Source organism: Schistocerca serialis, chromosome 6 (genome assembly GCF_023864345.2).
Source record: "Schistocerca serialis cubense isolate TAMUIC-IGC-003099 chromosome 6, iqSchSeri2.2, whole genome shotgun sequence".
Taxonomy (NCBI): domain Eukaryota; kingdom Metazoa; phylum Arthropoda; class Insecta; order Orthoptera; family Acrididae; genus Schistocerca; species Schistocerca serialis.
In genome coordinates, this window is record NC_064643.1 from 92,019,329 (window position 1) to 92,033,184 (window position 13,856).

At 45.1% G+C, this 13,856-nt stretch overlaps 1 protein-coding gene across 1 annotated transcript in view; it reads right to left on the minus strand.

Annotated features, from left to right (window-relative positions):
• Positions 1-13,856, minus strand: part of LOC126484204 (UDP-glucosyltransferase 2-like) — a 49,613-nt gene that overhangs the window by 24,628 nt on the left and 11,129 nt on the right. The window contains exon 3 of the mRNA XM_050107617.1: positions 10,513-10,772. Within this exon, the coding sequence (XP_049963574.1) occupies positions 10,513-10,772 (260 nt within the window). The remainder of the gene's footprint in view (positions 1-10,512; positions 10,773-13,856) is intronic.

Consider the following 13,856-nt stretch of genomic DNA (forward strand, 5'->3'; position numbering starts at 1 on the left):
GCAGCGCGGTTCCAGACTGAAGCGCTTAGAACCGCTCGGTCACAGCAGCCGGCCATGCAGGCGGGCCATCCGGCAGTCCTGACGTTTGGGTCACTGTGGAAGATCTTTATATCCACCTCCCCTGGGCCGCATTTCCGGTCGTATGATCACATGACCGTTTCCTCTCCTTGTTCTCGCAGGGACCGTTTACTGCACTTTGACCCCATTTACCAAAATCACGCTGTGTGCAGAATCGTTAGGAAAAATAGTAACTTTAGGGGAATTTCCGATGTAGCACATAACTGCATTCAAAATGATGCTGTATATGGAATGTAGATCAGGAAACGTTAAGAGTTGGAGACATGCAGTTTGAAAAAGTGAACACATTTAAGTATCTAGACGTAGACATCACTTCGAGAAATGAGATTGAATCCGAATTGAAGAAGAGATTACGGGCCGGAAATACGTGCTACTTCTCACTGAATAGATTACTTTCATCACGGATATTGTCTAGGAATTTAAAGATTAGAATATACAAAACTATTATTCTACCAGTTATGCTGTATGGATCTCTCCCTGTGCAAAATGAAAACCCGTTTCGAGTATTTGAAAACAAAATTTTGGGGAAAATTTTCGGAGCAAAAAGGGATGACATTGGCGGAGAGTGGCGAAAACTGCATAACGAAGAGGTTCACGAACTCTGTTCAAGCCCTGACAAAATCAGTCTTATTAAATCACGTAGGCTGCGATGGGCGGGTCACGTAGCTCGAATGGATGAGGGCAGGGCAGCGCGCAGAGTACTGGTAGGGCACTTAGAGGGAAAACGTCCTGTGGGGAGACCGAGGCTTAGATGGGAGGACAATGTGAAGGCTGATTTGACGAGCCTAGGTATTGAAGGTGAATGGAAGGAAATAGCCCAAGACAGGGACAGATGGCGAAAATACGTTGCTGTGATAATGGACTCTCGAATCCGGTATGACCAGTGTGTGTGTGTGTGTGTGTGTGTGTGTGTGTGTGTGTGTATGGAATCTTCAGATAAAATAGTGACTTTAGGTCGATTTCCCATACAGGGGCTGTGTGCTTTACTTGTATTCTCAGTTGAATGTAATTCACATGTAAATCCAGAAATACATGGGGAGAATCGAAAATGTGACATTTAATCACTGAATTGAACGTTATTCACTATATGAAACCAGAGTAGGATGTGTAGTATGTCGCTGAGAAACGGCTGCTCAAATGTGAAAATGCCACACGTCATAATTGAAAACCATTAAAACTTATTTGCTTGAAATAATTTTTCCACAGAGCCTCTGCTTTCCATAAAACAGACAAAAATTTTTTTTCACAACAACATGCAGATTCGCTCTACTTAAAGCTGTGTTGGAGAAGTCAACGATATGAAGAGTGCGTTGATAAAGGCGTGGGTTCAAATAAGAGGGAAGCCACAGTGGGCCTTACCTGCTCACGTTACGCAGGGTGTGCCGTGGAAGTTATTCTAGGCTTCAGAGAGCGGATATAAATTCAATTAACTGGTGCGATATGACTTTGTGAGAAGTTCGGCTGGTGCAGGGGTTTGCGTGGGATGCATGACGTACAAGAACTTCCAGGGAGCCACCTAGCTTATACTGTTAGCGCGATTGGTGAAGGCCAGTGGCACCGCTGCGACTCAAAAACCAATGACAGTGCAGGGCAGTGGCAGAAAACTCCGCTACATGCAGTAACGCTGGAGTCATCGCGGAGATAACCGTTTCCCTATGCAGGCAGGCTACTGCTCCGAGATTCGCAACACGTCGCAGCAGCGCCGCGCCACCGCGCGGGCCAGCTCGCAATGTTTACAGATGAGCAAAGAAGTCGACGCCCAGCGACACGAAACCCAAGTTTCTAATTACGTTCCGCTTCTCCCGATGAAATTTCAAAGTACGTACAAACATGTCCACAGCGCTGGCTGGTACCCCCCGCCAAGCACTCGATAGTGGATTGGGTATTACTGTATATACTCTTGTGTACGTGTAGTCGTGTATAGTGGCTCCCTGGTCAGTCTCAGGAGACTTCACAGTTCTGATATCCGCCTATGTCTCTGTTTAAGTTTCCACAAACCATTTCAGTTGGATGACGTATGGTATAGTGTCGCAAAACGTCCGTAGTATGCAGCTCGGCGACCTCATCGGTGACGATCGATCTGGCTTTAGGAAGGATAAAGATAACAGACAAGCAATCCTGAAGTTGCTCTTGATAACGGAAGCAGAAATTAAATAAAGACACCGTCATCGGATCTCTCGACCTAGAAAAAGCGTTCGACAGTGTAAAATGAAGCAAGATGATCGAAATCCCCGGGAAAATAGATGTAACCCATAGCGAAAGACGGATAATTTCAATATGGACGAGAACCAAAAGGGAACTACGCAACTGAAAGACAAGAACGACGTGCTTGGAGTAAAAGAGGGCGTAACACAGAGATGCAGTTTTTGGGCCGACCGATGTGGCCGAGCGGTTCTAGGTGCTTCAGTCTGGAACCGCGTCACCGCTACGGTCGCAGGTTCGAATCCTGCCTCGGACATGGATGTGTGTGATGTCCTTAGCTTGGTTAGGTTTAAGTAGTTCTAAGTTCTAGGGGACTGATGGCCTTCGAAGTGAAGTCCCATAGTGCTCAGAGCCATTTTAACGTTTGATGAACTCCCAATCCCCTTGCCCTCTCTCCCTCTACGATCAAAGGAAAGGTGTGCACTGTCAGAGGGGAAGTACCCTAGCTCGAACGACTGAAACCGAATCGAAATGATCATAGAGGTTTTCACGGGCGGAATTCGCTTAATTTTTGTTATTTTGGACTAGGCTGCGATCCAAGACGTTCCTGTGTTTAAAGTTTCGCGTCCTTATTCTGGGGATACCATCAGAGGTTGCAACGATTCACACGACAATTTAAGACGTAAACAAGGCGAATTGTTTAGACGTATCCACACATCAGATTGTGACGTTATGAGACCATTCCTGCGGGACTCACACATGAGTGAAGCGCCACAGCTGTCCTTCACCAGGTTATGCGGTCTGTCCACTTACTGCACGTGTTCGGGGAAACCGCAAACTTCGATGGTCGATCGCTGATCACTCGTAATTTCCAGGCCACCTGATGAATCGCGTACCACGTGTCGCAATGCGACTGCTTGCCTGCGACTCTTTTCTCTGTATAATAACGCTGATCGTGTACTTTTGTTTCCTTACTCTATGTCCGTGTGAAGTGGACGTTATAATTTATAGCTATTCAGGGAGCAAAAATCTCTCAATAACGTAAACTTGAAGTCGAAGTTCTTGTTACGGCGTGAAGTCAAGCGCCGCCACACCAGTCGGAAACGATAGCGCATAGAGGCCTGTGAAGAAGACGTCAGTCAATTGCACGCTGACCGAACCCTCTCCAGGAAGACAACGCGACGACAGAGGCCTCTATACGCAGAGGACATACGCGCCGCGCCGACTCGTCGCGGCCCACTTCTGTAGCAGCATCAAGATTAGGCACTTCAAGACCAAAGACTTAGGAATTGTACACTACTGGCCATTAAAATTGCTACACCAAGAGGAAATGCAGATGATAAACAGGGATTCCTTGGGAAAATATATTATACTAGAACTCACATGTGATTACATTTTCAGGCAATTTGGATGCGTCGATCCTGAGAAATCAGTACCCAAAACAACCACTTTTGGCCGTAATAACGACCTTGATACGCCTGGCCATTGAGTCAAACAGAGCTTGGATGGCGTGTGCAGGTACAGCTGCCCGTGCAGCTTCAACACGATACCACAGTTAATCAACAGTAGTGACTGGCGTATTGTGACGAGCCAGTTGCTCGGCCACCATTGAACAGACGTTTTCAATTGGTGAGAGATCTGAAGAATGTGCTGGCCAGGGCAGCAGTCGAACATTTTCTGTATCCAGAAAGGCCCGTACAGGACCTGCAACATGCGGTCGTGCATTATGTAGGGTTTCGCAGGTATCGAATGAAGGGTAGAGTCACGGGTCGTAACACATCTGAAATGTAGCGTCCACTGTTCGAAGTGCCGTCAACGCGAACAAGAGGTGACCGAGACGTGTAACTAATAGCACCCCATACCATCACGCCGGGTGGTACGCCAGTATGGCGATGATGAATACACGCTTCCAATGTGCGTTCACCGCAGCATCATGATGCTGTAAACAGAACGTGGATTCATCCGAAAAAATTACGTTTTGCCATAGTATTACGTCTTGACATAGTAACGATTAGACTTCGATAAAACTACAGTATCAAAGACACGTATTTGGTAGCTTCATTTTCCCAATACATGATGAGTACACTTGACCACATGTGCAACATATTTTGAATATTCCTGCTCTGGCAAGAGACATGCGGAGGTCAGTTGAAGTGTTTAGATATTCATACTAATATCTTGTTAGGTTTTAACACTGTGTCAACGACTTGTCTTCCAAGCACCGTGCCGATGCGGTCTGTAACTCTTTTCACTAATATGAGGATAACTTTACCTTCAGATGCTTCTTTTTCACTAGATTATACCGCCCTGTTTCGCTCTGTGTCAGAGTAGGGATTCCTTCTGAAAGTAATACTTAAATGATAGTGCTCTTCCTCCTAGTTCTGCAGCTCACAGATTCTTTCAGCCATGTCCACCAGTATGTCAATCACCTCTTTTTTCCTGCTTGGAATGCTATTTGGAATTTTTGTGAAGGTCAGTGTGAGTGGGGTTTCTGCCAACTTTGTCCACTTAACTTTTGCCATGTTTTCTAAATACCTGTGCATCCAAAAATGAAATCTGACCTCCTTTCCCTTGTCCCATAGTGAACTTTATATACTGGCGTTAATATGATTCAGAATTTCTAAATTTTGTGTACAATAGATGTATGAAGGCTATCAAGAGAAGTACGAGTTGTTGCAGAAGCAGTTCAGTCCAACACAGAATTATGACCTGTAGACTGACAGAAGTGTTAATTAAGTAAGGTATTATTTCTCAAAAAAATTAACTTTGCGTGAAACAATGAATACTAAAGAATGCAACACTTACAGAGTTGAGATGTTGTTGCACGTTCTTCCCTTGTTTGTCATCGAACTGTAGATGCGGAGATTCAAAGAAGTGACCAAAACGCAGCAGATTGGAAGATTATGTACAATTCACAGTGTATTCGCACAGCCACTGTATGCATGTCATCTAGATCTCTGGCACACGCTGTTCTAAAACTATTTTTATTCGGTTTTATCTGTTAGCACTGGGGTACTCACGTTGTTAGTTGTTTCTCCAAATATACGTCAAATTGTCTGTGTACAACATCACATTCAGACTACATTAACCGACCGATAAAGTCAGATTATGAAGAGACACTTCAGAATGGAGTGCAAACCCAAATAACATACAAAGATATCATCGAACAGTGAATTTCCTTTCGCACGTTGGAAGATTTGAAGTTCTGTATAAAGGAAATAAACTTGAAGATATTATTATGAAATTGAAGAGGAGCTAGACGAAGATAAGATGAGAGGTGTGATACTACAAAAAGAATTTTTCAGGATGTTGGCAGACGTAAGTAAAAATAAGCCACACAGAAAGGAATTCCCCAGAATTATTAACCTCTTTTGGGAAGATACTATTAGAAAATTGAACAGCTCGATGTATTAGGGCAGGCGAAATAAGCTCCGAATTCATGAAGAATGTAATCATCTCTATTCAAACGAACACAGGGACGGCGTATGCGAATATTATCGAACCAACAGATTACTAAGTCGACGTTGCAAAGTACTAACACGAATTACGCAGAGAAGTTTGGGAGTGCTCCAGTAATATCCCATAATCAGAAGTTAATAACACTGTTGAATGTACGGGTGGTGGCCGTGCGGTTAAAGGCGCTGCAGTCTGGAACCGCAAGACCGCTACGGTCACAGGTTCGAATCCTGCCTCGGGCATGGATGTTTGTGATGTCCTTAGGTTAGTTAGGTTTAACTAGTTCTAAGTTCTAGGGGACTAATGACCTCAGCAGTTGAGTCCCATAGTGCTCAGAGCCATTTGAACCATTTTTTGTACGGATGGTGGTGGTTAGTGTTTAACTTCCCGTCGACAACGAGGTCATTAGAGACGGAGCGCAAGCTCGGGTTGGGGAAGGATTGGAAAGGAAAGCGGCAGTGCCCTTTCAAAGGAACCATCCCGGCATTTGCCTGAAACGATTTAGGGAAATCACGGAAAACCTAAATCAGGATGGCCGGAGACGGGATTGAACAGTCGTCCTCCCGAATGCGAGTCCAGTGTGCTAACCACTGCGCCACCTCGCTCGGTGAACGTATTGCAACGCATACTTATCAGAAACTAGAAAGATGAACGGGTGAAATCGGACGCTGCTTCAAGAAAGAAAAGTTACTGATTAGTGCGATCTGATTTAGTGAGGTATATTCATTCAAAGTGAAAAGGCCAAAACTTATGTTTCAGTTGCTTTTTATTTTCGACGGTTTTAAGAATTCTGCTTTCAATAGAATTCTGCACACTTTAATAGTTTTAATTGTTGTATTAACTTCTGATGACATACTACTCGAACCCTCCTAAATTTGTAGCCACTGGACAGCATGAGTCTATCACTTATGGCAAGAGCTTAATTGTTCATTTTTGTTTTGTTCTTTACAGGTCCCTTTAAGCTACTAGCTTTTTATTTGCTGGCTTTTATCGCCTATTCGTTTTCGTTCCTCGTTTTAATGTGTTATTAATCTTTTAAAATTTGCCTTATTTTACGCCTTTCGCGTTGTTTACGTTACTTTACTGAAAGTATTTGTATGGAGTGTAGCCATGTATGGAAGCGAAACGTGGACGATAACTAGTTTGGACAAGAAGAGAATAGAAGCTTTCGAAATGTGGTGCTACAGAAGAATGTTGAAGATTAGATTGGTAGATCACATAACTAATTAGGAGGTATTGAATAGAATTGGACAGAAGAGGAATTTGTGGCACAACTTGACTAGAAGAAGTGATCGGTTGGTAGGGCATATTCTGAGGCATCAAGGGATCACCAGTTTAGTATTGGATAGCAGCGTGGAGGGTAAAAATCGTAGAGGGAGACGAAGAGCTGAATACACTAAGCAGATTCAGAAGGATGTAGGTTGCAGTAGGTACTGGGAGATAGCCGCAACTGGAGCGATGGAAAAAACTGTTTATACGCTTCTGTAGGAGCTCTGATATCTTTTATCTTCGGAGTCCTTAAGTGAGATGCACGTTAGTGGCAGTAGGATCGTTCTGCAGTGTGTCGCAAATGCAAGTTCTCTAAATTTTCTCACCAGTGTTTTGCGAAAGAACATCGTCTTCCCTCCGGTAATTCCCATTTTAGTTCACGAAGCATTTCCTCAATACTCGAGTGTAAATCGACCTCATCATTAACAAATCTTGCACCCATCCTCTGAATTGCTTCGATGTCTTCTTTTAACGCGACCTGGTGCGGATCCGAAACGTTAATGCAGTGCTCAAGAATAGTTCGCAAGAGCGTCCTATATGCGGTCTTCTTCACAGATGAACCACACTTTCTTAAAATTCTCCCAATGAACCGAATTCGACAATTTGCCGTTCCTACCACAATCCTCACATGCCGATTCCATTTCATATCTCTTTGCAACGTTACGCCCAGGTATTTAAGCGACCTGAGTGTCTCAAACCAGACACTTATAATGCTTTGTCCAAACATTACGAGTTTCTTTTCCCCACTCATCTACATTAACTTACATTTTTCTACATTCTGAGTAATCTGCCATTCACTACACCAGATACCAGTTCTGTGCAGTTCATCCTGCGTCCCCCTACAGTCACTCAACTATGACGCTTTCCCGCGCACTACAGCGTCATCAGCGAAGTGTCACAGATAGCTGTTCACTTTGTACGACAGATCTCTTCTATATGTAGTAAACAAGAGCAGTTCTACCACAATTCCCTGGAATAGCGCTCAATCCTTTTGCAAAAATTGGTTCAAATGGCCCTGAGCACTATGGGACTTAACTTCTGAGGTCATCAGTCCTGTAGAACTTAGAACTACTTAAACCTAACTAACCTAAGAGCATCACACACATCCATGCCCGCGGCAGAATTCGAACCTGGGACCGTAGCGGTCGCGCGGTTCCAGACTGTAGCGCCTAGAAGCGCTCGGCCACTCAAACCGGCTCCTTTTGCATGCGCTGCTATTTAATTTACTATTCTTGGTCTCTATGGAAGTTACACATGTAGGCGGTTAAGAACATCTGTAGATTCTGCAGTGCCGTCGAGTATCGTGAGCGGCGCAAGACGTGTCGACCATCGCAAAGCAGTATGTCGAGGCGCCAATGAGATGGTGGGAAGACACCGGGCGTCCCGTATTTCCGAGGCGCCTCCCCCCTGAAATAGCGTCGCCAGAGGCCAGGAGGGCAGTTCTGATGGAGGTCGGATCTTCTCCACTTCCGGGAAGTTCCTGCAGGAATAATGTCGTTGTGCTGCCTACTCACCGTGGCACAGCCCGTGTCAGCCACGGGAGAGTGAACAGATCTCCTGTGAACTATGCCTACGCACCAACACTACCAGATCTGTCAAACTTGTTTTTTCTAGTGACTGTAATGAAGCCACATTTCGGCTATTCTGAACTTGAATCTGTTCGCCACTTAGTGTTCGTGGCTCATATAGTGTGTTCTGGAGCGCAAGTTCACGTCTGCAGTTTCATAGCTGCAGCCGAGGTTGGCGAGCAAAGATGAGTTTATTGTGATTAATAAAGTATTACTTATTCAGAGTGTTTCAATTGACTGTATGATTACTACACTACTGGCCATTAAAATTGCTACACCAAGAAGCAATGCAGATGATAAACGGGTTTTCGTTGGACAAATATATTATACTAAAACTGACATGTGATTACATTTTCACGCAATTTGGTTGCATAGATCCTCAGAAATCCGTACCCAGAACAACCACTTCTGGCCGTAATAACGGCCTTGATACGCCTAGGTATTGACTCAAACAGAGCTTGCATGTCGTGTACAGGTACAGCTGCCCATGCAGCTTCAACACGATACCACAGTTCATCAAGAGTGGTGACGAGCCAGTTGCTCGGCCACCATTTCCAGACGTTTTCAAGTGGTGAGAAATCTGGGGAATGTGCTGGCCAGGGCAGCAGTCGATCGTTTTCTGTATCCAGAAAGGACCGTACAGGACCTGAAACATGCGGTCGTGCATTATCCTACTGAAATGTAGGGTTTCGCAGGGATAGAATGAAGGGTAGAGTCACGGGTCGTAACACAACTGAAATGTAACGTCCAGTGTTCAAAGTGCCGTAAATAAGAACAACAGGTGACCGAGACCTGTAACCAATGGCACCCCATACCATCACGCAGGGTGATACGCCAGTATGGCGTTGACGAATACACGCTTCCGCCGGCCGTTGTGGCCGTACGGTTCTAGGCACTTCAGTCCGGAACCGCGCTGCTGCGACGGTCGCAGGTTCGAATCCTACCTCGGGCGTGGATGTGTGTGATGTCCTTAGGTTAGTTAGGTTTAAGTAGTTCTAAGTCTAGGGGACTGATGACCTTAGATGTTAACTCCCATAGTGCTTAGAGCCATTTGAACCAATACACGCTTCCAACGTGCGTTCACCGCGATGTTGTCAAACACGGATGTGACCATCGTGATGCTGTAAACAGAACCTGGATTCATCCGAAAAAAATGACGTTTTGCCATTCGTGCACCCCGGCTCGTCGTTGAGTACACCACCGCAGGCGCTCCTGCCTGTGATGCAGCGTCAAGGGTAACAGCAGTCATGGTCTCCGAGCTGATAGTCCATGCTGCTGCAAACGTCGTCGAATTGTTCGTGCAGATGGTTGTTGCCTTGCACACGTCCCCATCTGTTGACTCAGGGATCGAGACGTGGCTGCACGATCCGTTACAGCCGTGCGGATAAGATGCCTGTCATCTCGACTGCTAGTGATACGAGGCCGTTGGGATCCAGCACGGCGTTCCGTATTACCCTCCTGAACCCACCGATTCCATATTCTGCTAACAGTCATTGGATCTCGACCGACGCGAACAGCAACGTCGCGATACGATAAACCGCAATCGCGATAGGCTACAATCCGACCTTTATCAAAGTCGGAAACGTGCTGGTACGCATTCCTCCTCCTTACACGAGGCATCACAACAACGTTTCACCAGGCAACGCCGGTCAAGTGCTGTTTGTGTATGAGAAATCGGTTGGAAACTTTCCTCACGTCAGCACGTTGTAGGTGTCGCCACCGGCGCCAACCTTGTGTGAATACTCTGAAAAGCTAGTCATTTGCATAGCACAGCATCTTCTTCCTGTCGGTTAAATTTCGCGTCTGTAGCACGTCATCTTCGTGGTGTAGCAATTTTAATGGCCAGTAGTGTAGCTACCTCAATGTCCGAGAAGTCGGACACAACCGAGTCTACCACGGAAACCACTCCTTGGAATTTCCCAATCAGGTTCTCGGATACTTGCGGCCTCTGTTCGAGCGTTTGCCGTCCGAGATTTCTCAGAACTGGTGCTGCGGCTACCTGTTGAGGCGGTCCACCAGGCTGGCGGAGTAGTAGTCGAAGCCGACGTTGGTGGCGACCGTGGCGATTGTGTTGACGAGCCGCTCGGTGAAGCTCATTCGCGGGCCGTACGGCAGGTAGTAGTTGGGGATGTAGGCCGGGTGGTCCGGGTTGGCCATGCGAGTGTTGCTCCAGGGCAGCATCACGCTCGTCGTCAGGCTCACCACGGGCGTTCCCCGGAAGCGGTGCAGGAAGCCGGCGAAGCAGTCAGCCCCGAACACCTGCCGGCATTCAGCTAGCTCGTCACGTAATTCACAGCTGCGCGAGTATGCGGGGTTTAAAGATAGCTTTCGATATGGCTACCAGAGCGCACTCTTCGTCTACCCTTTAAGGGGAGTAGGACGTCAAACTGGCCGACTTCGAGAAAGAGAGGCACCACAGGACATTTTAATTTGCACTGTCCATACTTTTGCAAATAAATTCATAAAACTTTGTCAGCATGACCAGGGAGGATTCAGGATTCACACTCATGGCAGTGGAAGTTCAAAAACAAGAAAAAAAATATTTTTTAAATGTGAAATTTTATGATTTTCTTCATTTACTGTTGGCTGCATTTGTTGCTATAGGTACACTTTTCTTCATAAGTAAGAGAGATTCTTCTATGAATTTTGCACAGCTTACAAACCATACGTACAGATGTATGAAACACTAGAATTTATTTAATCTATGGAAAAATGAATGGGCTGTTACGATTTAAACTTCGTGTTAAGAGAAAACTCGAATTTTATAGTTAATTATCTCAATTTTTACCACAGTTATTAACAGATTTGGGAAATTCTAGAGTTTCATACACCTGTAAGTATGGTTATTATGCTGTACAAAATTCATCGAAGAAAAGTGTACCTACAGCAACAAATGCAGCCAATACCAAGCGAAAAAATTATGAAATTTCCCATGTAAAAAAAAAATTGTTTTGTTATGTTTTTGAACTTCCTCTGCCATGAGTGTGAATCCTGAATCCTTCCTGGTCATGCTAACAAAGTTTTATGAATTTATTTGCAGAAGTATAGACAGTGCAAATTAAAATGTCCTATGGTGCCTCTCCTGCTCCAAGTCGGCCCGTTTCGCGTCCTACCCCCGTTAAAGGGAATGCTCACAACCAGAAGGCTCAGCGTGGCGCAAAACGTGTGAAGCAAGCTGGCAACCGTGCCACGGAGACCCACTCGGGATTCCTACAGCCAGCTTAGTCTGAAATGGGTCAGATTGTAGCCTCCCGTGTGGCGTGATGGTCCTTTCGAAAAGCTGCCTCTCCAAGTTGGATGTTCTCTGTCAGATTTGCAACGATGCTGGTGCCAGTGGTCACGTGAAAATTATCACAACCACAGACGAGGTTCTGGACGACCAAGCAACACAGAGGCACACTAGGATCAATGTATTGTCAGTGCAGCAGTGCACAGCTACCACAGTTCAGAAAAGAGGGCTCGTGAACCCAGACGTGTGAATACCATCTGTTGCAAACCGGTTATTAACAGTGGGAATACAGGCACGCAAACCTCTAACCCGACTTTCACTCACGCCACAGCATCGAAGGCCCCACTCCAGACATCAAGGTCTGGGGTGCGGTAATCTGTAACTCTCGTTCACCTTTGGTGTTTCTAGAGGGGACGCTAAGCAGCACTTAGTACGTGCTGAATGTTTTTAGACCCATCCTTTTGCCATTCTCTAAACAGGAAGGACATTTGTTTTTTTAACAGGATAATGCTTTGCCACACACTGCCCATGAGACTCAACATGCTCCGCAAGATGTGCAGCAACCTCTCTGGCCAGCACGATCTCCGGATATGTCTCCAATGGAGCATATGTGGGATATGATGGGACGAGAAGTATCTCGTGTGACTTGTCAGCCAATACTGCTTTAAGAACTACACGAGCTGGTCCATCAAGCGCGGCATAACGTATTCTAAGGCAGTATTCGACATCTGTAGGATCGACTGGATGCCATTGTCAGTATTGCGGCCCGTGGAGTTACACCTCGTACTAATATAGTGTTTCAGCGAGGTTCGATAGCTGGTACCTCAGAATCGCTTGTATTGATCTGTAAATGTAATGTAGTGTACTCCACATGCACTCTTGCAGCAATAAATCTTGAGTGAATTGGAAACCTCTAAAAAGTTACTAGTTTTTTCCCTGGCAGAGTATTTGTAGAGAATATCGGCAGGTACTTGGAGGAGCAAATAAATTAAAAACTGGAATACTCATTACTGATGTTCCACAATAATATTTATTTTACAGTTCGTTGTGAACCAGCTTTCGGCTTATTAGGAAATCCTTAGACTGCTTAAGACTCTAGACAGCCCACATTATATGAACAAGAATTTATAGCTGCACTGAGATTGTAATTCCAAAGACATATGTCCCAACATGTCTATAGATCTACACGAAAAACACAACCATATTGAAATACACAAAGAAGATATAAACACCAAGCGCATTATCACTCTTTAGCAAGGGTGAATAGTGGTGTTTACTGATAGACAGAATTTGAAGTAATGTTAGTTTTCTGCCTTTATTTGATCTATGAAGAACGCCACATTGAAAGTCGTAAGGATGAAATTCATTCAGAGCGTGATCGGCAAAGGTGGAATTTTCCTCTTCCAGTCTCCAGCTCCTTTCATGTTCACTCAGTCTAGGAGCTATAGTTGTACCGTTTAACATTTTAAAGAACATAGTTCTTATATAGGAAAACAGTGATCTGTAATTATTATAAATATACTGAAAGCAGTCTTGATCGCTTAACTTTTTTAATGGTGACCGGTTTCGATATTTTTATCAGATCATCTTCGGACCATGAATGTCTGCAGGGAGGCGGTGGCGCATGGCTACCCTCTTGTTGGTCGCTGGTGATGTACTGTACTGTACTTGGCAACTAGACCCCTTGCGTGTCTTGGTACAAATGAGATCAGTGACACTTCATCTGCGGTATCACAGAGGAGGTATGAAGGAGAGAAATATTTTTGAGGGGAGAGGTTGATCATACACAACTCTTCTCTTTTTTAACTTGCCAAAGCAGGATTATTCTGTTACCTTGATGTATGGATGCATTACCGAAGCTTGGAGCTGAGTCGCAGCCCAAACCATCAAGCACTGTTTCCGTCGTGTGGGAATCACAATTGATGGAATAGGTGCCGCCGAAACTGAACAGACGGTCGATGACGATGATGATCTGCCACTGTCTGCATTGCTGCCAGAAATCAACTGTGATAGTCTCAGTCGGTGCGACATTGAAACGTATGCAACAGTAGATGATGACCTTGTTACAACCGATTCGCAAACTGAAGAGGATATCGCGAATGAAATGAAGAATT